This window comes from Neurospora tetraspora, assembly GCF_033439725.1.
Source record: "Neurospora tetraspora strain CBS 560.94 chromosome Unknown B0H65scaffold_1, whole genome shotgun sequence".
NCBI classification, from domain to species: Eukaryota; Fungi; Ascomycota; class Sordariomycetes; order Sordariales; family Sordariaceae; genus Neurospora; species Neurospora tetraspora.
The window spans coordinates 4,338,508-4,357,813 of NW_026944383.1; the positions used below are offsets into that span (position 1 = coordinate 4,338,508).

At 51.9% G+C, this 19,306-nt stretch overlaps 8 protein-coding genes across 8 annotated transcripts; 4 read left to right on the forward strand and 4 right to left on the reverse strand.

The window, feature by feature from the left end:
- Nucleotides 1-877: 877 nt before the first annotated feature.
- B0H65DRAFT_438477 (uncharacterized protein) lies at nucleotides 878-5,652 on the forward strand (the record flags this gene model as incomplete). The annotated part of the gene is made up of 7 exons (XM_062825372.1): nucleotides 878-1,053; nucleotides 1,872-1,876; nucleotides 2,354-2,551; nucleotides 2,585-2,781; nucleotides 2,876-2,910; nucleotides 3,307-4,444; nucleotides 4,468-5,652. The coding sequence occupies 7 exons, from the start codon at nucleotides 878-880 to the stop codon at nucleotides 5,650-5,652; spliced, it is 2,934 nt and encodes a 977-aa protein (XP_062686590.1).
- Nucleotides 5,653-7,146: 1,494 nt separating this feature from the next.
- Nucleotides 7,147-7,766, reverse strand: B0H65DRAFT_544483 (uncharacterized protein; the record flags this gene model as incomplete). The annotated part of the gene is made up of 3 exons (XM_062829296.1): nucleotides 7,147-7,173; nucleotides 7,234-7,665; nucleotides 7,719-7,766. The coding sequence occupies 3 exons, from the start codon at nucleotides 7,764-7,766 to the stop codon at nucleotides 7,147-7,149; spliced, it is 507 nt and encodes a 168-aa protein (XP_062686591.1).
- Nucleotides 7,767-8,796: 1,030 nt separating this feature from the next.
- Nucleotides 8,797-9,637, reverse strand: B0H65DRAFT_451197 (uncharacterized protein). The gene is made up of 3 exons (XM_062826041.1): nucleotides 9,472-9,637; nucleotides 9,387-9,406; nucleotides 8,797-9,134 (listed from the first exon to the last, which is right to left on the reverse strand). Exons 1-3 carry the CDS (start codon nucleotides 9,474-9,476, stop codon nucleotides 8,932-8,934), a joined length of 228 nt encoding a protein of 75 aa, XP_062686592.1. The 5' UTR covers nucleotides 9,477-9,637; the 3' UTR covers nucleotides 8,797-8,931.
- Nucleotides 9,638-10,158: 521 nt separating this feature from the next.
- Nucleotides 10,159-10,918, reverse strand: B0H65DRAFT_563774 (uncharacterized protein; the record flags this gene model as incomplete). Its single annotated transcript, XM_062830238.1, has 4 exons — nucleotides 10,159-10,369; nucleotides 10,504-10,729; nucleotides 10,827-10,846; nucleotides 10,914-10,918. 4 exons carry the CDS (start codon nucleotides 10,916-10,918, stop codon nucleotides 10,159-10,161), a joined length of 462 nt encoding a protein of 153 aa, XP_062686593.1.
- Nucleotides 10,919-11,520: 602 nt separating this feature from the next.
- B0H65DRAFT_544486 (uncharacterized protein) lies at nucleotides 11,521-12,005 on the reverse strand (the record flags this gene model as incomplete). The annotated part of the gene is made up of 3 exons (XM_062829297.1): nucleotides 11,521-11,741; nucleotides 11,908-11,927; nucleotides 12,001-12,005. The coding sequence occupies 3 exons, from the start codon at nucleotides 12,003-12,005 to the stop codon at nucleotides 11,521-11,523; spliced, it is 246 nt and encodes an 81-aa protein (XP_062686594.1).
- Nucleotides 12,006-12,471: 466 nt separating this feature from the next.
- B0H65DRAFT_438479 (uncharacterized protein) lies at nucleotides 12,472-12,986 on the forward strand (the record flags this gene model as incomplete). Its single annotated transcript, XM_062825373.1, has 2 exons — nucleotides 12,472-12,545; nucleotides 12,704-12,986. The coding sequence occupies 2 exons, from the start codon at nucleotides 12,472-12,474 to the stop codon at nucleotides 12,984-12,986; spliced, it is 357 nt and encodes a 118-aa protein (XP_062686595.1).
- Nucleotides 12,987-13,636: 650 nt separating this feature from the next.
- B0H65DRAFT_395321 (uncharacterized protein) lies at nucleotides 13,637-13,906 on the forward strand (the record flags this gene model as incomplete). Its single annotated transcript, XM_062823765.1, has 1 exon — nucleotides 13,637-13,906. A coding segment is annotated over one exon (270 nt), but the record flags the coding sequence as incomplete, so codon positions are not given.
- Nucleotides 13,907-16,113: 2,207 nt separating this feature from the next.
- B0H65DRAFT_438481 (uncharacterized protein) lies at nucleotides 16,114-17,418 on the forward strand (the record flags this gene model as incomplete). The annotated part of the gene is made up of 4 exons (XM_062825374.1): nucleotides 16,114-16,244; nucleotides 16,380-16,481; nucleotides 16,686-16,768; nucleotides 17,003-17,418. The coding sequence occupies 4 exons, from the start codon at nucleotides 16,114-16,116 to the stop codon at nucleotides 17,416-17,418; spliced, it is 732 nt and encodes a 243-aa protein (XP_062686597.1).
- Nucleotides 17,419-19,306: the final 1,888 nt, after the last annotated feature.

Below are 19,306 nucleotides of genomic sequence, written 5' to 3' on the forward strand. Positions count from 1 at the left end.
AATCCCGTACGGTGGCAATGATGGTTTCTCTCCAACATTTTCGCCGAGTTTGTCTCCCCATAGCCGAATTGACGACGCTCGGGTATCTGTTGGTTCACGGAACGAGATATTCTCAAGGGAGTGAGTGGCTCTTGCTTAAGATTGCAAGTGTGAAGGATTTCTTGAGCCGCATGAAATTGTCTCGGACGGTATTAGGGTGGCTTGCAGGTATTGATTACCTGGCCGTCTTCAACCATAGTGTGAAGTTCTTGAGCGCTTATCTCGTTTCGCATAATATGAGTGTTGTTGAATTCCCAATCGACCAAAGTTGACATGCTATCCAGGGTCGATGTTGTACCACAGCCGAAGAGCCTCATCATGCCGGTCGGCTTGCACAACATGCATGGGTAAGGCTGGCCTGTTTCCCATATAGGTTAGCAAACACCTACTGAATGTAAGCGCAGAAGTCCAAAAAAAACTCTTCCTGGCTCATAGCTCGTCAAATGTTGTATCAGACAGAAGGGGCCCCAAACTGCTCCACAGATGATCAGAATTCTGTGAATTTTGAACAAACCCCCAAGACGCCGTATCCATAGTCGCTCTCAAGGGCGACCCTATTATTTACACATAAAATACAGCAAATCGTGCCTCCTGCGTGGACGTTTAGTCGGAGCGGCGGGTCGGGTAGTAGGCGGGGCGGAAGGCCTGGGCGGCCATGATCATGGGCCTCCTCTGGGCGCGGTAGTAGGCCTCGGCGACGATGGGAGAGGAGTCGGAACGAATGACGCTGCCGATGGACATGAAGAAGCTGGGAGGACGGTGGTGTCAGCGGTTAAGTCCAGTAGAAAGTTCTGTATCGAAGGGTTTTCCTAACCCGAAGGTCGCGCCCGAACCGAGCATGTACTGGCCCAATGTCCTCATGATGCCGTTGGGGCCGGCGCCATATCTGAAGATGTTGACGGTTCCTGGAGAGTTGCGCACGTCAGGACATGGCTGTAAGTCGATCGAAGCTTTGGGTGATGGGCATACCGAAGATGAAGCCGATGATGCAGCCGACAGCTATAATCGCAAGAGGTTAGCGACCGGGATGCATAATATCAAGGAAGGGGAAACATACTGCCGCCCATCATGGCACCCATCTTGACTGCGAGGATGGCATCATGGTTAGCACGCTCCTTGTTGTTTTGTTATCGCAAACCCCTCTCGAGTTGTTGCCGTGGAGTCAGCCCATACACTTGTCAAAGTTGGAGGTCCCAACGGCACCACCATGCTGAGGAGGAGGAGGCATCTTGGTAGTCGGTGGTACGGGATTGACGACGAAAGCTAATTGCGGCCAAAGGAACTGCCAGAGAGCTATTGCGCTTGCGATCTCGAGAAGTGGGAGGAATTCCGCGATAGAGGTGGTTGCCGCGGGCAATCGCAAAAAGTGACGCACGGACGATTCCGGGGTGTGAACGACGACCCCACCCCATCAGCCTTGCCCGCCGGGAGAAATTGTTAAGTGCTACAGGGAACAATCTATGGTGATAAGGCTATGTAAGTTTGCTCAGGCTTAAGCCTTCTCAACCTTAAAAGAAGTACTAGGGCCTTCGTAGAGTATCTTCTTGAAATCATTCATATTGTACTATGAGTGTTTCGAACTTCTTTTACTCATTTCGGTGGCCATTGCTCTCGTACTCTTCTTGAAAGCTTTAACACTTAGCAGATGAAGCTCTAACAAAATAGGGTCTGAGCTCCAATCTGGAAAGGCAGGGATCATGGAACCTCTTTCAAGCCTTTGGAACGTCCAGACGCTCGGGCCAACAACCTCGGCGTTGTCCGTTCTAATTCCCATTTACAGGTATTTCTCACGTGATAGGGAGTTCCTGCTAGATTTAGTGACAGACTGACAGCCAGCGTAAGTTAAAACCTCGTCTCTCCCTAAATTCTGTTGGTACCTCTACTCTTTCCCTCTCGTTAACAAGAAGGGATTCAAGCTCCCGTCCTGAAGATTGCGCGTGCAGCCGCATCCTTCATCTTGCCCCTGGCGGTTGACTCGCACCCAGTCCGATACAAACACTGTATCGTATATACAGGGCACCGTAGCAGTGGCTGCCGCTGCTACTTCAACTGGACGGTATCAAAAGAACCAAGGGGTCAAACAGGACGAACCAGAGAGGTGGGAGCAAGCTTATCATTCGAACGAAGCCATTGGAGCCCCCTATCGCTTTGTGTGAAGAACCAACGACATTGAAGCTCCGTCCATCCAGACCTTTCATCTCAACAAGGCACAGCGGCAGTGCCACTCAAAGGCCCAATCGTGAGGAACGGGCGAGTCCTGTTTGGGATTTGGTGGGAAAGTTTAGTTGAGCCAGCTGCACGCATGGACCACCAGGTGGCACCGGCGTACATCACTCCCCTGCTCGTAAGCGCTTCCTCTCCAAGGCAACGCCAGGACTCTGGAAACGTGAGTCCCTCAAATTCTTGTTCAACCTCATTGATTTCGTACTATTGCCCGTCGCGTCTCGAAAGCGTGCTTTGCCATTTTCCATATCAGCCCTTGAAATCGCCGTCATCAACTTGCTGTTACTAGGTATGCTGCTTCTCGCTTGCTCCTTACTGTTAGCACCAACATCACGATCGCCTCTCGACTCGGTGCCTGCCCCTCCACCCCCAAGGGCGCGAAGTTACCAAGAGCAAGTGCGCAATCCTAACTCGACAGTCGTCGGCGGCCAATTGTCCACTTGTCCAGTCCACCTTGGAACCCCGGAATCCCTGCGCCAAAGTGCTCGACGTCACGACCAGATTACCACCGCGTACCAAGTAACATTACCTTAACTGACCCTTTTGCTTTCAACCCCTATAGTTGCCATCCGAACTGGCCAGAACCCACCCGCCCCGCGCTCCGTTCAATTAGATAGTCTTTGTCGTTGCCGTCAACATTTGGTGCAGGTAGATAACCAGGTCAGAAAGAGAAGAAAAAAAGTCGCATGAGCTAGAGCCTGCACGGAGATCGTCAGCGACAGCCAGTTCGAGCCCGCGCGCCTGCTCCCGCTCTCGCTCCCGTTTCCAGCTTCCAGCAAAAACAGGACAGTTTGTTGCAACTTGCAAAAGAACAATCTCAGAGTCCCAGCGTCGACGGCAGCGACTACACTAGCGACCAGCGACACCACTGCTCTTCCATCCCACCCACCGCCCGTATCCACTTCGCTCCATTCCCCCAGAGCCCCGTCCACGCCAGGTCTCAATGACGGCTGTCGCGAATCCCCCTAGCTTCGCAAATCTCAATCGGCCGGGATGGATTAATGGCGGCCAATCGCTAAACTCGATGAACCCTGACGACAATAGAATGAACATGTTCATGTCGCGAAAAGCTCTGCAGCGATCAAACTCCTCGTCGTCGGTTTCGTCGACGGCGTCCTCCTCGTCCACCTCGACCGTGACCTCGACCGGCTCCGTCTCGACTGCGCCGACCAACGGCAGCCCCAACAGCACCAGCAGCAGCGGAAACGGAGGAAACGCCAACCCCATGTCGGTCGGTGGAGACATCGCGCCTTGGTCGAACTCACAAGCTCTGCGCAAGAAACCGCAACCAAAAAACAACACCAACACCAACTCATGGACTAATGCCAGGCCAGAAGGAGCGTCCGACTTTTCACGCTCAGCAACAGGCCGCCCGCCCATGGCGAATGGCGTCAACGGCGCGCCTCCAACTATGCACCACCAACAACAGCAGCCATCATCACAACCCCAGCCGCAGCAACAACCGCAGTCCGCCATGTCGGCGCCGAACCAGATGATGTCACAAAACAATCTCTCGAGGCCCGGCGCCGACCAAATGGCTCCCCAACGCCAGCCCGTGCTGTCGCTGTTGTCGCTCAATGGCACCTTCGAACGCAAGACGATATCCGTCCCCTTTTACCCCGACATAATGAAAATCGGTCGACAGACAAATGCGAAAACCGTCCCTCTCCCTACCAACGGCTTCTTCGACAGTAAGGTGTTGTCGCGTCAGCACGCCGAGATCTGGGCCAACCAAGACGGCAAGATATTTATCAAGGATGTCAAGTCGTCAAACGGCACCTTCGTCAATGGCAACCGCCTGTCGCCCGAAAATCGAGAGTCGGAACCCCACGAGCTCCAGTCCCAAGACCATCTCGAACTCGGTATTGATATTGTCAGTGAGGACCAAAAGACGGTAGTTCACCACAAGGTCGCCGCCAAAGTCGAGCATGCCGGATTCGTTACCCAAACAAATAACCTCTTGGATATGAACTTTGGCGACCTCGATCCTTCAAATGGCGCCATGATGATGCCCATGGGCGGCATGCCGCCCTTCCGCGGTCGAGCTGGCAGCCAAGCATCTCTAGCAAGCAACGGGCGTATGATGCCTGGAAATATGGGTGGTCCGATACCCGGTATGGCGCAGCAGAGGCAGTTTTGGTTGAACCCCGTCACGACTGAACATATTGTCAAAAAGCTTCAAGTAAGTACAAGTCTCTGTCGTAGTTACTGATTCATCTGCTCACACTACAAAAGACGGAAATGCGAAATGCCAAGCTGCAGCACCACGACCTTATCCGAACGGGTCAGTTCATCACTGCCTTGGTCACGAAAGACGACATCAAGAACCAAGACAAGCCCGATGGTATCGAGCCTCCTAAACCGCATGTAAACGGCAACGTCCCCTTCAAGTCGGAAAATAGCAAGACCCGGTTCTCGGAGCCCCCTGCTCCTCCGCCATCACAGCCTCTCCCAGAGAAGCCAGATGTTGCCCGCGCTTCAGATGCGCCTTCGCTAAAACGAGGAATCACCGAGCGACCCAAATCACTCCCTTTCCCCAAGGACGCGAACGTTAATCAGGTTGTGCAACTTACGGAGGCCTTGAACTTGGCAAAGAAGGAACTGGACAGCAACAGTGCTCGGGTGCGAGATCTGGAAAGGATGCTTAACGAGGAACGTGAAGCCAGGTTACAGGCGGAGGTTTTGATGCAAAAGATGGCAGTAAGCCAACAAGCAGTGACAAATGGCACTAGCGTGGCAGCTTTGACGAACGGCCACTCGGACCTGGAGAAGGCTTTTGAGCCACCGACGGAGCAGTCTCAGACGAACGACTTAAGCGCACTCGGCGGCGTCGAATCCGAAAAGATCCCCAAAGCGGAAACCAGCAACATCGAGGCCATGGCGGCAGCTTTCCAGGCTCGGATAGAGTCGATGACGACGGAGATGAAGGGGCTTAGGGAGCAGCTAGAAGCCTTCAGGAATAGGGCTGAGCAGGCAGAGGCAGAGCGGGATGCTGACCGCAAGACCCTCAGTCAGTTGATCTTGCAAATACGCCAGCGGGATGAGAAGGAGCAGCAAGCCGCGGCGCGCAAATCGCGCTCGTCCTCTCGTGGTAGATCGTGCCAGGGGAGGCAAGATAAAGAGGTTGAGCAGGCATTGCCCAAGACTAATGGCGCTGCAGTGACTGGACCAACCCAGTCCGATGGTTCCTCCGAGGATCACGCTGAGGAGGTGCCCAGTTTCGCGCTGACGGACACTTTGAAACCGTCGTCCTCTTCTGCGCTAGTATACCCGCACCAGGATCGTGCGTTGATACAAGCCATGCCCTACGTATCCGTCCTTGGAGTCGTCTTCATCGGAATGGGTCTGATGGCTTACCTCAATGGGTGGCAGCCGCAGGCGAAGAACTAGGGCAGGGCGGTATCGACACTACCACATCCCACACACACAACTACGCACGCACACCGTATCTTCATCTCCTTTGTACAGTTTATAGGAACTTTTATACCTGAAGACTACCCATTCTCATCACATTTTTTGCACATGCACTTTCATCGTCTTCGTCTTTTCTCAAACCATATGTATTATGCACAAAATGCGGCTTATCGAACCTAGGCGGTAGGGCTTTTGACAACAGAATCATCAGGAGTTTTTATGTGAAATGGCGGCGGGTCTAGCGTGGTTTTAAAACATAACAAAGGCCTTTGATATCAGCGTTATTTTTTCTTCAACCTTCGTTTTCTGACCACGCTTTACCAGAGCTCTACCTGTCGCTTTCAAGTTTCGCTCTCTACACGAGCTAGCTTTCTTTCCCTTTGCGTTCTCTTCTTCTTTGGTCAAGTAGTACCTCATCAAATCAACAACGGGCTGGGGACTGTTAAGAATGCTTTTGAGGTTGCTTATTTTGTTTTACAGTGGTTTCCGGTTTGCGAGTATTGAAGCGGCGGCAACTCCTTTTCATCACGTTTTACAGCTACAGTTTACAGTAGCAAAACAGCATTGCGATCGCGGTCGATGATGGGTTGGGAGAGGGAGGGACTTGTATGTATGTATCACAACACCACAGAAATCGTTAGTAGACGCGGAGGGATGGAGGTACATCGGGAGGGCAAAAGAAGTAAATGAAGCGCAAACTATGGCTTTTCGTACATCATTTACTTGAGGTGATCATTGCTTCCACCAACACTCTTTGAGGTGGGTCGTGAGGTGACCTGCATGGGTGGCTGACCCAGCTGATAAGATAAGGGACGGTCGCTGAGCATTGACCAACCTCACTTCACCCACCTATGGGTGACCACCTACAACAGTCCACACACCACTGCGTTTCTGGGAATCATCACGCGGGAGGGGAAACATGGGCACACAATCGAGAACTTCGATCACACGACTATGCGACATGGCCCAGCTTTGCGTGTTTGTCACGGCGGTATGGTGGTGGAACACAATGACGTTCGCGCTCCCAGTAATTCTGTGTCACGACAGCGGGTTTGTGCCACGACGAGATTGATTTGGCGAACGATACATTCTTTACGACTGAAACTTACCAAGCCCATCACGCACAAAACACACAGCAGACACTCGTGCATTCGATGCCACTTTTAGGACAAGAAAATGAACGGATGGAATATTTTTTATCTGAATACACCCAAGCCATATTTTCCAAACCCTTCCTCGTTTACACGGATGGTTTCATTTAATAGGCGTTGAGTGTCCCTGCACCTCGCTGCTTCCCCTTTTTCGCCGATATGCAGTGTAGAGGTAGGTAGGTAGTATTACATATATACCGTAATTACGGTACGTCTTCCCCACCAAGACCCAGCCAGTTCCCGCTGGTTATGCACGAATTGTATTAACGACCCCAACCATCCTTTACCATTCTTTCCAAAATCAAATCATCATCACCCCTCACTCTCCCCTTCCCAATATTACCTCCTAGCGAACGTAAAATCTTTTGAAACGACTACCTACCTAGGTAGCTTGCGCGCTTCTTACCTGGACGTTATCCAGACACCGGTGGTGGTGGTGCTTGGCAGTCTGCTGGCGATGGTTGCCGCCAAACTTCCTCCTCTTGGCTGGCTTCTTGGCTGCCTGGCTTCTCGGCTGGGCGCCGCCACTTCTCCTTCTCCGGGGTGAGTGGGTGACCTCGGAGGCTCGGGGGGAGTAAATGGGGGGGTTCTGGACCGGCTGGCTTGCCGGCTGCGGTCGCTCGGGATGGCGACTGGGCGTGCCGAAGCAGACGCGGCTGGCTGTCAGCTTCGGGCATAGCTGAATCACGGCCGTCAGGAGCTGGTCTTCAATTGTATGAAGATTCACCGCTGTGGAGTCGATGATGGAAAGTGTGACCGAGAAGTTGTTTCGGCTTAATCTGTCAAGAGTGTCTTGAATAAGTGGAACCGTCCGAAGGAAGAAGCTGTTGTCGGGCAGCTGTCGAACCGCGTCGGTGGACAGGATCGGATTGATGTAAAAAAGGAACTCACCCAGCACCAGGCGCCGAGGAGGGCAGCAAGGCGGCGCACCCAGGCCATGGGCAGGAAGGCGGCGCACCAACTGGGTGAGGCCCATTCTCCAGCTCTGCTACAGCCGCCTGTGCGAAGACGGGCCAGCACGACCGGCGGAGGAAAGACGGTTTCGCAACGGCACGGACCCCTTTCTATCTAAGAGGTTTCCTCGGTGATTGAGGCTGCTGCCGGTTGCTAATGCTGTCCAGTCTCCGTTGGTGGTGACGGTGGTGACGGTGCCCTTGGAGAGCAGACGAAAAGAATGGTGCTGATATCACTGATGAAAATGATCGAAAGGAGATATATAAAGTCCGGGCAGGAAAATGACATACAAGAGGCGCAAGTCTTCAGTAGGCAACTGAGAAAAGCGACCATTTTCTGGTCTTCTCCATCAGCCTTGGTTAGCTCCAAAATTGCCTTGGCACGCCTGGGGGAGGACTGCGTCGTAGCCGCGGAGTCGGAAGACGAAGCTCTGTCGTCTTTGACATCGACGGTTCTTTTCTGCTACATTGCCCTCCTGCGTTGGGGAACAGGGTTATTCTCCAGGCATTCGATGCACCTGGTCGCGCCCGGGAGATAAATGTGATTCCCGGAACACTTCACACATAGTGGAAGTGTATCCAAAAATGCAATCCAGTGGTCGGGTGGCGTGGTCGTGCAGATATTCGGCCGGCGGGTTATTTGTCGGCGTGGGGATCCATGGTGACGGTGATTAGCGAGAAGTCCAGTGACTAGACCTTGAAGGGAGACTTGAAGTGCTCGACCTTGGGGTGCGTGAACATTTCATCGTCGCTTGCCCTCGAAGGAAATATCGCACTCGAATTTCTCACGCTGTTGGACTGTAGGCATGTCTTTGAGCGGGACGTATGACTGGATGTGAGGTGATTGGTGTTTTCATGGCTTTTCTACGATAAAAGACGAGCCAAATAATACAACAGCTTGTTGTATTTTACGGCACAAGGTTGTTGACTGAGCTCTTTGAGCCACCCTGATAGGTATACTTAGCTGATGTACGACTCATTCAAGTGTTTGAAACCACATTATTCCTCCGAAAATCGGAGTACGTTGGCAAACTGCAGTGTTCGCTAGAACAGTGGTGGGTGGCTCCTTCCGAGGGAGGAAAAGGAATCAAAATTGACATGGAAGTCGGTACCACTAGGTACGTTCAGGCCTCCTGCCCCTCTCCTCCACCCTATTCGGGCCTGGCCGCATCGAATCTGTTCTTGATTTCCCGAATTATGAACATGTGAAACAGCCACAACATTGTCTTCGTTGGGCTGCCCCTCAGACAGGCACGCTGGTCATCCAGCAGCTCTCCAAGTGTAACGCCTCGACTGAGGCGGTCTGTGACGAGCCTTCTGGCCTGCTCGGCGAGGCTGGTGCTTGGGTCCCAGTCTGCGATGAACAAATGTTAGCACCAACCGCGTAAAGGTTCAGGAGTAGGCAGAAAAAGCTACGGCTGGGCTTCGCAAGGAGGGGCGAAGCGGGGTTGGAAGACGGAGGCGGGTCATGTCATGATTGATTCTGTGAATGTGGGACGGCGCCTCGGCCAGGAATAACGACGCCTTTCATTTTGACTATGATCGGGGTATATGTCTTATTACGCCGTCTTCATCAGGTGGAATGGACTCATGGAATTTTACTTACCGCCGTCGAAGCGGATGTATCTGAAATAAGGGTCAGCTTGAGATCAGGAACGGAAAGTGATAGTTGAACCAAGTGTGGTACTTACGCCATTGTGTTCTTTTTGAGGTGTCTTTTTCGGAGGTGGGGGTGACTTTGTGGTTTGTGCTTGTGGAAGAGGATTGACGTTATCGACTGTGCTATATACAGCAGGAAGAGGTTGGGGGCCTTCGTGGGAAGATGGTGGGAAATGGGGGAGGAGAAATTGAATGCCTTTGTAGGAAAAATGTGGGAAATGGGGAAAGAGAAAGCAAAGAATAGGGCGGGGCACTCGCGGTCAGTGAAGCGTCTAGGGCGGTAAGATTTGGTCGCCCGGCAGAAAGGCGTGGCGTGTTCCCTTCACCGGACAGTTCTTGATATCGGACCACCACGTGGCCCAGCTTGAGGGACGTCCGTAATGAAAAGTACGCGTGAAAGTTATACACAGCATTATGAGAAAACCCATTGCAGACACTCACGTACTGAATAACATCCATACTACACAGTACTTGCAAACTCCTGAGTAACCTTCTTCTGGTCATTCCCTGGGTGTCTAACTTCTGCACTGTAGAACGAGAACCATGTTGACATCTCGCGAAAGGATCAAGGAGAAGAAAACGCAAAGTAGAAAACACCACCTCAACACCAAACCTTTGGTGGATAAGTACAACAGGAAACGTCGGGTCTTTCCCCCCCAATATCGCACGGCTTTTTGGATGCTCATACAAATTTGCTGAAGAACTAAAGAACTTGGCGTTTATGGCTGCTCGTTGCCGCTACGTTCATCTTCATTGCCAGTTTTGCCTAAGCGTCTCAAAATCTGAACCAGAACCATGCTGTGGAACAAATAGATCATGGTTCCGTACGGGCTAACCCGGACATATGCACTCTGCTCGCACAGTAAGTCCCAGAGGTCTATGCCTCTATGCTGCCGGTCGGTAAACAGCTTCCTGACTTGTTCGAGGACACTGGTATGTTGGTAGGGTACCTCTAAGTACAAAAGAATATCGCTGGGTTTTTCTCTCCCAACATCGAACGGCTTTTTGGATGCCCACTCATGTAAATTTGTTGATCAGTAGAAGAACTTGGCGTTTAAACCTACTCGTCTTCGCCCCGTTCAGCTTCATCGCCAGTTCCATGTCCGCCCAAACGTCTGAGAACTTGCACGAGAACCATGCTGTGGAAAAGATACATCATCGTGCCAGGCGTGCAGTCCTTTACGTAAGCACCCTGTTCGCAGAGTAAATCCCAGAGGCTTACGCCTCTGCTCTGCCGGTCGGCGACCAGCTCTCGCGCTTGTTTCAGGAGGTCGGTATTTGGATCCCAATCTGTGGAGAAGAAAAGACGTCAGCACCAACCGCATGGACATGGCTGAAGACCATTTGGCCTTGTGAGACCGAAAGGGAAGAATGGAATTTTCCTTACCGGAATCAAAGGTGATATGCCTGAGGGAAGCGTTAGTTCAAGACCGAGAAATCATAAATGGTTGATTGGACTAGGTGGAATGCTTACGCCATGTTTCTCGTTTAAGAGCCTATCTTGTTCTGGATTGACTGGTATTTTCTTGTCTGTGGTGATGTGTGAGAATTTTGTCGAGTGTGATATATACTGGAGGAAGAATTCGGATATTCACTCAGAGAAATGGTATAAAAAAAGACTGAGGGCAATGGAAGAGCAAAAAATAGCGCGGGGTCCTCGGAGGCTGGAGCAAGTGAAGCATTTAGGGCGGTAAGGTTTGGTTGTCTGGTCGAAAACCTTGGTGTTTCCTCCCTTCACTGCAGATTTCTTGATATTTGTACACCACGTGGTCCAGGTTTGGGGTGGCCAGTGATGGGAAGTCGAAATAGAAGGATGGAGAAGATATAGAAGTCAGATCACAGGTAAGCGAGGCCAGAGCAACATTTAAGGAGAGTACACGAAGCAGAGGACGCAGTGAGATAGAGAAATAAGCCACAAACGAGCAAAAATTCAATCCATGATTTACCAGAAGAGAGACTGTGACTAGGTAACCAGGAGCCTCCATTATGCGTGGTCCAGGTTTGCTCCTGAACCTATGTCCCGATTTGAATACCTAGGCCAGGGGCCATGCAGAGGACGTGATCCCATTGTCAGGGGGTCCCTACAGATACTGCAGGAGTTGACCGACTGATGTCAAGTATCCCGGCATCTCGAGCTCAGTGACAACAACGCTGTGAAACAGCCAGGCCATACTGTATAGTGGGCTGCTCTCACGAAGATCCTTTTGCTCCTCAAGGAGAATATCTCGAGTTGCGCCAGCGTCCAAAGCCTTTTGGACCAGTTCAACGGCTTGGAAGGCAAGAGATCTTTTGGAGTCCCGATCTATGTGGCACACGAGGGTCAGTAATTAGTTTATCATGTTGAGAACCGAAGGTGACAACAAGAATTAAAAACATCGGGGAATTTGCTTGCTGGCAGCCATAGAGCAGGACAAGACCGTGGGCATTGGGGAAAGTTGAGCAAATCAGGAAGAGCATTGAGTACTAACCGCGGGCAAACTCGATGAAACTGAGAAATGGCATCAGTATGATATTCGAAGCTTTCTCGACGATCAGTAGAGAGGAGGAAATGGAATACTTACGCCATGTTGAAGCACTCTGTATCCTTTAACCGTGAAAGAAGACGCGGGAAAAGCAGTTTGACGGAGGGAAAACGGTCGATAAGGGGATGTCTCGATGATTTGTTGAGGATATACTAAGATAGCTAGCCAGGAGAAATTGAATCCAGTATAAATACGACAGTGAGAAGCAACAAAAAACACCACAACAGAACCTGCCTTTCAATCATTATCCCATTCACTTCCCCAGGGGTTCCTTCCTCGTGAATGACTCGATGCTCTTCACTTGCACTTGCCATCTGACCATGTATGGGCCGGAGAACGTGGGACGATGGGTGAAGGAAAGTAGCCTGAGGATTTGTGTATGTGAAGCTTTCCTTTACCGGCCACGAGTAGTTGAGGCGTTTGTCGTTTTTTGCCCATGCTTTCAAAATAATACTACCACCAACTTCTTCCATCCCCTGGCTGCCACCCCAATGATCCCAGTCAGCTCCAATGCCGCTGACCCTGCTGACGCCTTCTGCAAGCCTGGCTTGGCCATCCTCGACCTTTCACCTTCCGCGCATGCCGTACCTTTGCCCACGCGCGTTGCTTAGTCGCTGGGGCCCTGCCCAAATATCCCGACCGTGGCGCCCATCTGCATCCCTGTGCACCTTGCACCGTTTACATGTGCCAGTTAATCAGCAACATGGCCGAGGCCGACCGCGGTACTGCCAACTAATCGCAGTGATGATCCCCATGCCTCTTCTCGCAACCCCGAAGATGTGGCTGTCCGTGAAGATATGATCTCTATCAACGAGATCCTCGAGCACGTTCCCCGGCTCATGAAACGCGGTCGTCTCGACGGCAACTTCCTCGCCCGTTGCCTGGACCCCGACACTTCTGCTGGCCCTGCTTCTTCTTCGGGCCCCAACACTATCGCTGGCCCTCCCGCTGCTTCTGCCGTGCAGCCCGTCGCCCCTGCTGCCCCTCCCTCCCCCGCCGGCGACTTCGTTACCAAGATCGAGTAGCCTGTAGCAATCTGCATTATAATCGTCTGAGGATCAAGCCAGGTAGGCCATTTTGATACTGGATATGCGATGGCCTCCTTGCACACAACTGAATTGACTGTCATGTCTAAAGCCAGAGACCTGTTATTAGATCAGGTACCAATGATTTTATGTGACTGGATTGCGGACTCACAAACAATGGCCGCCAGAACTGGGAACAGCAAAGAGACCCAGGGAAAACGCCTGAGCCCTTTGGTGTTCCACGGAAGATTCATGATGGTCCGTGTCAAAGAAGGACCAGAAAAGGAGATGGGATGGAAGAAAGGAAATAAGGAAGAAAGGAAAGAAGGAATAAAGAAAAGAAGAAAGAAAGGACGTTGGGAGGAAAGACAAGAAAAAAGGAAGCAAACAAAAGCGGCCGTCGAAATCGTTACCTGACGAAGGAGGACTCTGTGTTAGTGCTCTCGAAAGATGAAGAAGAAGAAGAAGAAAAGAAGAGCTGTGAGGTGTCGTCTCTGCAGCTCTTGGTGTCCAGCCTGCAGATCTGGAAGCAGGTCTTGGTCCTGGACCGCGTGTCCATTCGCGAGGTTGTGAAGGCGAATGCCTGTTTTATCGAGCGCCATAAGCTTAACACACTACAATCAGGAACTAACCTTATGTTTCATAGCTTCTACGCTTTAGGCTGGGGTTCTCTCGCCTATACCTACCTCTCAGGACTCTTCCCTTACCACCAACGCTCCCAAGGGATCGCAGTAGAGCAACTGACCGGCCGTATCGCCCTGTTCATCAATGCCTATATCAACCCGATTGCTCTCGACAAGATCGGATGGAAATACTATCTGGTGTACTGCGTCTGGATTGCGGTTGAGGTACTCACCGTGTACTTCCTGTTTCCGGAGACGCAGGACCGCACCCTAGAGGAATTGGCGTTTATGTGGGAGGGCCCAATGCTGCTTGCGAAGAGTACATTCGCTCCGTACGGCAGAAGGTTGCCTCCCCTTGGTCCGGTACGGACTCGGGATCATCAACGCCGCATCATCGGGTACGAAAAAACATCGGCCGGAACGAATAGGTGGCTCGTGGAGTATGAAGGTCTTGGCATCGTTACTAGTTGATTGTATCCTGTCCGGAAGTTGATGGTCCGTTGGTTTGGTAGCCTCCTCGTAAGAGGGCGGTCCTTGAGCTTGCGGAACCATTGTAGTAGGTGCAACTTCTGGCGGTGATGTAGCCGGAGGCGGGGCTGCGGCGAGATTGACTATCAGGCTCATCAAGAATGTATAGAACTGGTACGCTCTAAAGCATGGGCAAGTGAATATGAAAAGCGCACGAGCAAACCAAAAACGCACTAATAACCTTTGTACCTGGGAGGAATGAGCGTGCGCTTGTCAGGATGGAAGACGGATTCCACAAACACGCCTGAACGACCCCAAGGACCCAATAAATCCCTAGGATATCGTCGGGAGGGAGTGGCGAAGTGCAAACTAGGGCCCTATGGGTAATCGTATACCCATTATTCACCCATTCTTGGGTATTTGTTGATAGAGCTTCCATGCGATCGTATTGTGCAAAGCGGGCTGTAATAGGTACCCAACTTCTTATCCGTACCGCTACCGACATATATCGCTGGGCGTTCATGTTGGCCGGGGTGTTCCAAAACGAGAACATATATTGCCCATTTGCGTATATCTAAGCATTCGGAGATGGTATGATTTGGGAGTTCTTTGAATTCAGTGATTGTCGGAGGAGGCTTTCCATGCGAGAACAAGTTGCTGAAACCTGGGTCGACCGTGATAGTTGTAGACAGGCGGTCCCATTCTGTTTTGTTAGGGATGTTCTTTCTGATACTCCAATGGTCGAGTGCCGGTAGTCGTGCTTCTGCTTGCCCATCTGCGCCTCCCCAAGGAATCATGCATCCGCCAGAGGGGAGTCTGCACCGGTACTGTACGCAGGAGTGCAAGAAGCTTGGGCCATCCCGGCGTTAGTGGCGTAACTGTCTATCGTGATTGTGCAGTTGGCAAGGTCGAAATCGTTGACAGGGTCGAAGGCCACACCGCCCGGGCGAGAAACGAGGTGCTGACGATATCGAGCTGGTGAAAGATTTCGACACGAGGAAGGCACAAAAGTAGCTTTAATCGTCCAGGTCGCTCCTTCCCTTCATCTAAGCTATTACGCAAGCACGCTTTCTCGCAACGTTTTCCCACAAACCTCACCCCGCTCCAAATGTCACAAAACGACCCCATGGTGACCGATGGGCTCTGTCCCATACAATGGCAAGAACACAAAACGAGCCAGAATACTTGTAGGAAGAAACCCATGCCGCAGAAAATACGGGACGAAAGAACAATGGATTCACAATACAAACATAGGAAACCATTCACTCCAAGCTAGGTTCAATATCTTGCATCTATCAATCGTCTGAACCTGGATCAGATGAGAGAAGGAATACTCGTCGTTTCGATCCTAAAAAGTGTCTTTCTGAAGCTCTCTCTGTCTCACAAGGAATCTTGCACATAATGCCAGTGGTAAGCACAACGAGATGGCCAATCTCAGGAGGACGGCCTTCGCCAGAGCATAGAGATCTGGCAGGAGCAGCGGGAATGGATCCAACCCTCGCCCGCCATCTCGGCCCAAGATGATTAGCCACAATTGCCCGCCAAACATATCCTCAAAGGTTGGACCGTAACCCACCGGGGCCTACTCTGCTGGTCCCCAATCCCTGCCGAGATCAACATGCCACTACAACGTCTCCGATTCGTAGCTACGGAAGCCGCACTCGCCATTATGCTCCATGCCGGTGTCCAAATCAAGACGGACGATATATTTTCTGAGATCCTACTATGGCCGCGGACGGACATCCCTTGGGGACCTTTGTGCTCTCACCCAGCCATGTGGAATAAACCGGTGAACGTCGCTGATATGACCCAAGCCCAAATTGATGAGACTAAAGCGCTAAGGGCGCTACATAAAAAGGAGCGTGCGCGGCGCGCCTATGCGTTCAATCGCGAAAGGCACCTTGAATCACCAAAAAAAAGAAAAAAGCGGGAGCGGGTGAAAGCATCACGCCGGTTTTATTGTCGGATTTGCCCTCGTAGTAGAGTTGTTCTTGAAAGGAATGTCACAATCTTCGCAGTAGTATCGCTTCAATGCTATGGCCTCTTCCTGGTATCTCTTTACCCTCGCTTTTGTTTCCGCACCGATAATCCTCATCACTCCCACTATAGTCGTGGTCCGGGAAGCTCTCGTCAGTGTCACCTCCAGCCAAAGCAGTAGAGACAACGGGTAACATAGTGTTGTACTCCTCATAAAGTTTGTCAGCCTCCTGCTTGCACTTGGCCAACTCGTCGCGACGCCTCTGTAACTCCTTTGCTCGTCTCTCCAGCTCCTAACCGGAGATGGTGAACTCGGTGAGTTTAGACGGGTCGAACTCGAAATCTTCATAGATTTCGTCCTTGTACTTCTCCATGTTCCTTCTTCCTGCAAGTTCGAGCCCCTCGAGGATTGGGTCGATGCCGTTAGGTAGAGGGTACCGCTGGAGGAGATCTTCATTGCGAAGTCCGTTTAGATCCTTCTGGGGCTTCATCCTCGCATGGAACCTTTCAGCCATCTCGGCTCTGGTCCAGAGAGGGAGATGGGCTTCAGACTCGCATTTGATAATGCTGAATCTGCGATTCTGCAGCCATTTCGAAACTTCTGCCTCACCCGCACGTGTGAAAAATCCAGGGTCAGGGATCTCAACGACATCGTCTTCGTTGCCCCTGCCTGGTTGCCACTGCTCGGAGCCGGGGCGCGAGGATGCATGACAGGTATCATTATCTCGTCGGTGCGACTGGCCGGGTTTTCCCGCACCCAATGGCTGACCCAACCTGGAGGCATCACCTAAATTCGCTGCGCAGGTTGGCTACTGCCACTGATCGGGGGGGAAGAATGTTTGGGTGTAACCGCTGAAGAAACGGTGGAGAGATTGCAGCCGAGGCTGGCTGACTGTGGAGTGGGGCATGAGGACATCTCGGACGGTATTCAGCTGCACTTGTGTGTAGTGCGGCTGGCCAAATGCAGTGGCGTCATTCCGAGAAAATCGATCTGGGTAGAGGACGAGGGAGAGTTGTCGGATGCGGCGATCGAGGAAGTCGGTGGTCAGGGTGTTGATATTTGTATTCGGGTCAAGGCCGAGGACATCGAAGACGTTTCACGGTCTAACCCTGAGCAGCGGGAATGGATCCAACCCTCGCCCGCCATCTCGGCCCAAGATGATTTCTCCATAGCCCGTCTTTTACTCGAACTGGAACATATTCTGCGAGAAATTGCTGAGGCCGCAGGTCCGGAAACCAGAGCGCTGTTGGCCAGAATAGGAGATATTCGGCCCAAGACAGTAGATAAAGTGGTCAGTCGGTATGCTGAAAACCTGACTAGAGTTTTGTTTCCGGTCCGCAAAGTTCCACCAGGAAAGTTTTGATCTCTTCAGGAGCCATGAGTCCGCCGTGGGCAGCTGCGGCCATCAACAAGCCGTCTCTACAATACCGCCCCGGTGTAGGGAAGGGCTTGATGGTTTTATAGTAGCGAGCCCAGGCATTCTGCCACCCTGACCGTGCCTTATTCTTGACCCAGATCACGGCGAGCATAAACCGGAAATACATAAACCTTGCCCCATCGAGGTCTTGTGCTCTGAGCCGAGGTGAATTATTGTTCAACCACCTCTCCTCTTGTAGCGACGCCTTCAAACAGACCGTCTCCGAATTATGCTGGCTGGTCAAGATGGAGACCGTTTGCTTTTGCTATTGCGCTAAAAGCTGGGTCGCTGCTGGAAATCTGACTAGAAGCAGTTAGTTCCCTGGGACAAATGGAGATTCTCATGCGCCTCATGGGAGAAGTGGAAAGTGCTGGATTGACTTCCTAGAGGAAAGAATAGAAAGCGAAAGCTCCATCTGTAAGGTGCGTAGAAATGATCATGCAGCCTAGCAAGATTACCAACATTCCCAAATTGACTGCATCATTGTCATGCTCCGCCGCATGTATGCACACGCAAGGGCAGTTCTGGACAAGGAGTCAGACACTGTTGCCCGAATGAGACGAGTTCCTTTTCAGTTACACATGGCTGCTTTCCTCCGTTCCTAACAACAAACTGACATCCTCATAGACACGTTAGACACTTCTGGTAAAAGCACGCAACTGTGCCTCAAGTTCTTTTGCGATAGAGTCGTGAAAGAGCCATTTAAGAGATTGAGAAGGATTTCCTGCTCTTAAAAAACGTTGTTCGTCTAGTAGGTCCTCCTGCCTAGTTGCTCCAATCGCCAATCTGTGAGCGATAAGTCCTACCGCTTGAACTACCAAAGGTGGGCTATGCTGACTAGGCCTCAGAGAGCGCAACTGCCCCTCAAGCTCTTTCACCATGCAATCATGAAAGAGCCACCTCAGAGATTGAGCGGCGCTTGCCGCTCTTAGAACGCGTTGCTCAGCAGGAAGGTCTTGCCGACTAGTTCCTATCTCGAGCCTGTGTGAGACCAAGAACCGCGCTTGCGCGACCAAGGACATTTCATTCCTCCAGTCTGTAGAGAGGATCAAGATACATGTTGGATTTGGGGCGTGGCATTGATATTTCGGAAGACGCCGGACGATGTCTGTATCTGTACAAGGGACAGCTCGAAGATGGTGAACCGCTACTCGAAGGGTCTCGGGGTACGATTGAGTTGTCTGCTCGTGTTGAAGATGCAACATGATTGGAGCAAGGTGTACTGATGCCTTGAGGCGCTGAAAATTGTTACGGACGTCATCTAGCGTCCTAGTCTGAGGGTCATTGTACCTAGTACCATGACGAGGATTGTTTCTGACATGGATTGGATCGCCCTATTCTTGGTGATAGGGAAATTATAAGGGGGGGGGCCTCACCCCCGCGCCCAAACAGTCTCTCCTCGCCCTGCTGCAGGAGCTCACTGGCGACGAAGATATCAGCACCTCTCCTCCTGATGGCCCTCAGGCGCCAGGCCAGGTTCGAAGCCCAAAACAATCTACTCCAGCAGGTCGTCATCGTCGGACTCGTAGTTCTCCTCCACAGCAGCGGCGGCGGTAACGCGGGCCAGGCACGCGCGAAGACGGGCGACCTCCTCCTCCATGGAGCGGAGGGAGGCGGCCGCCGCCTCGCCGGCCACGCCGGTGTCGATGTATGCCGCGACATCGGCGCTATACACAGTCAGAGTCCTATCTTTTGCCACCAGAAGCAAGACACAATGAGGAGACTTACGCAGAGGGACGGGAATATCCCGCCTCCGCCAGGACCGGAAGTCCGGCGGCAACTTGTCTGGCCGCGAGCCAGTTCTCGTTCTCAGCCGGGGGCAGCGAGTCCTACT

Bases quoted from the DNA above. Each gene is read 5' to 3' on its own strand.
- B0H65DRAFT_451197 (XM_062826041.1), bottom strand. The intron at 9,135-9,386 runs GTAAGTAAAATT...TGTTCATCGCAG, and splicing joins ATACATCCGCTTCGACGGCG to ACTGGGACCCAAGCACCAGC.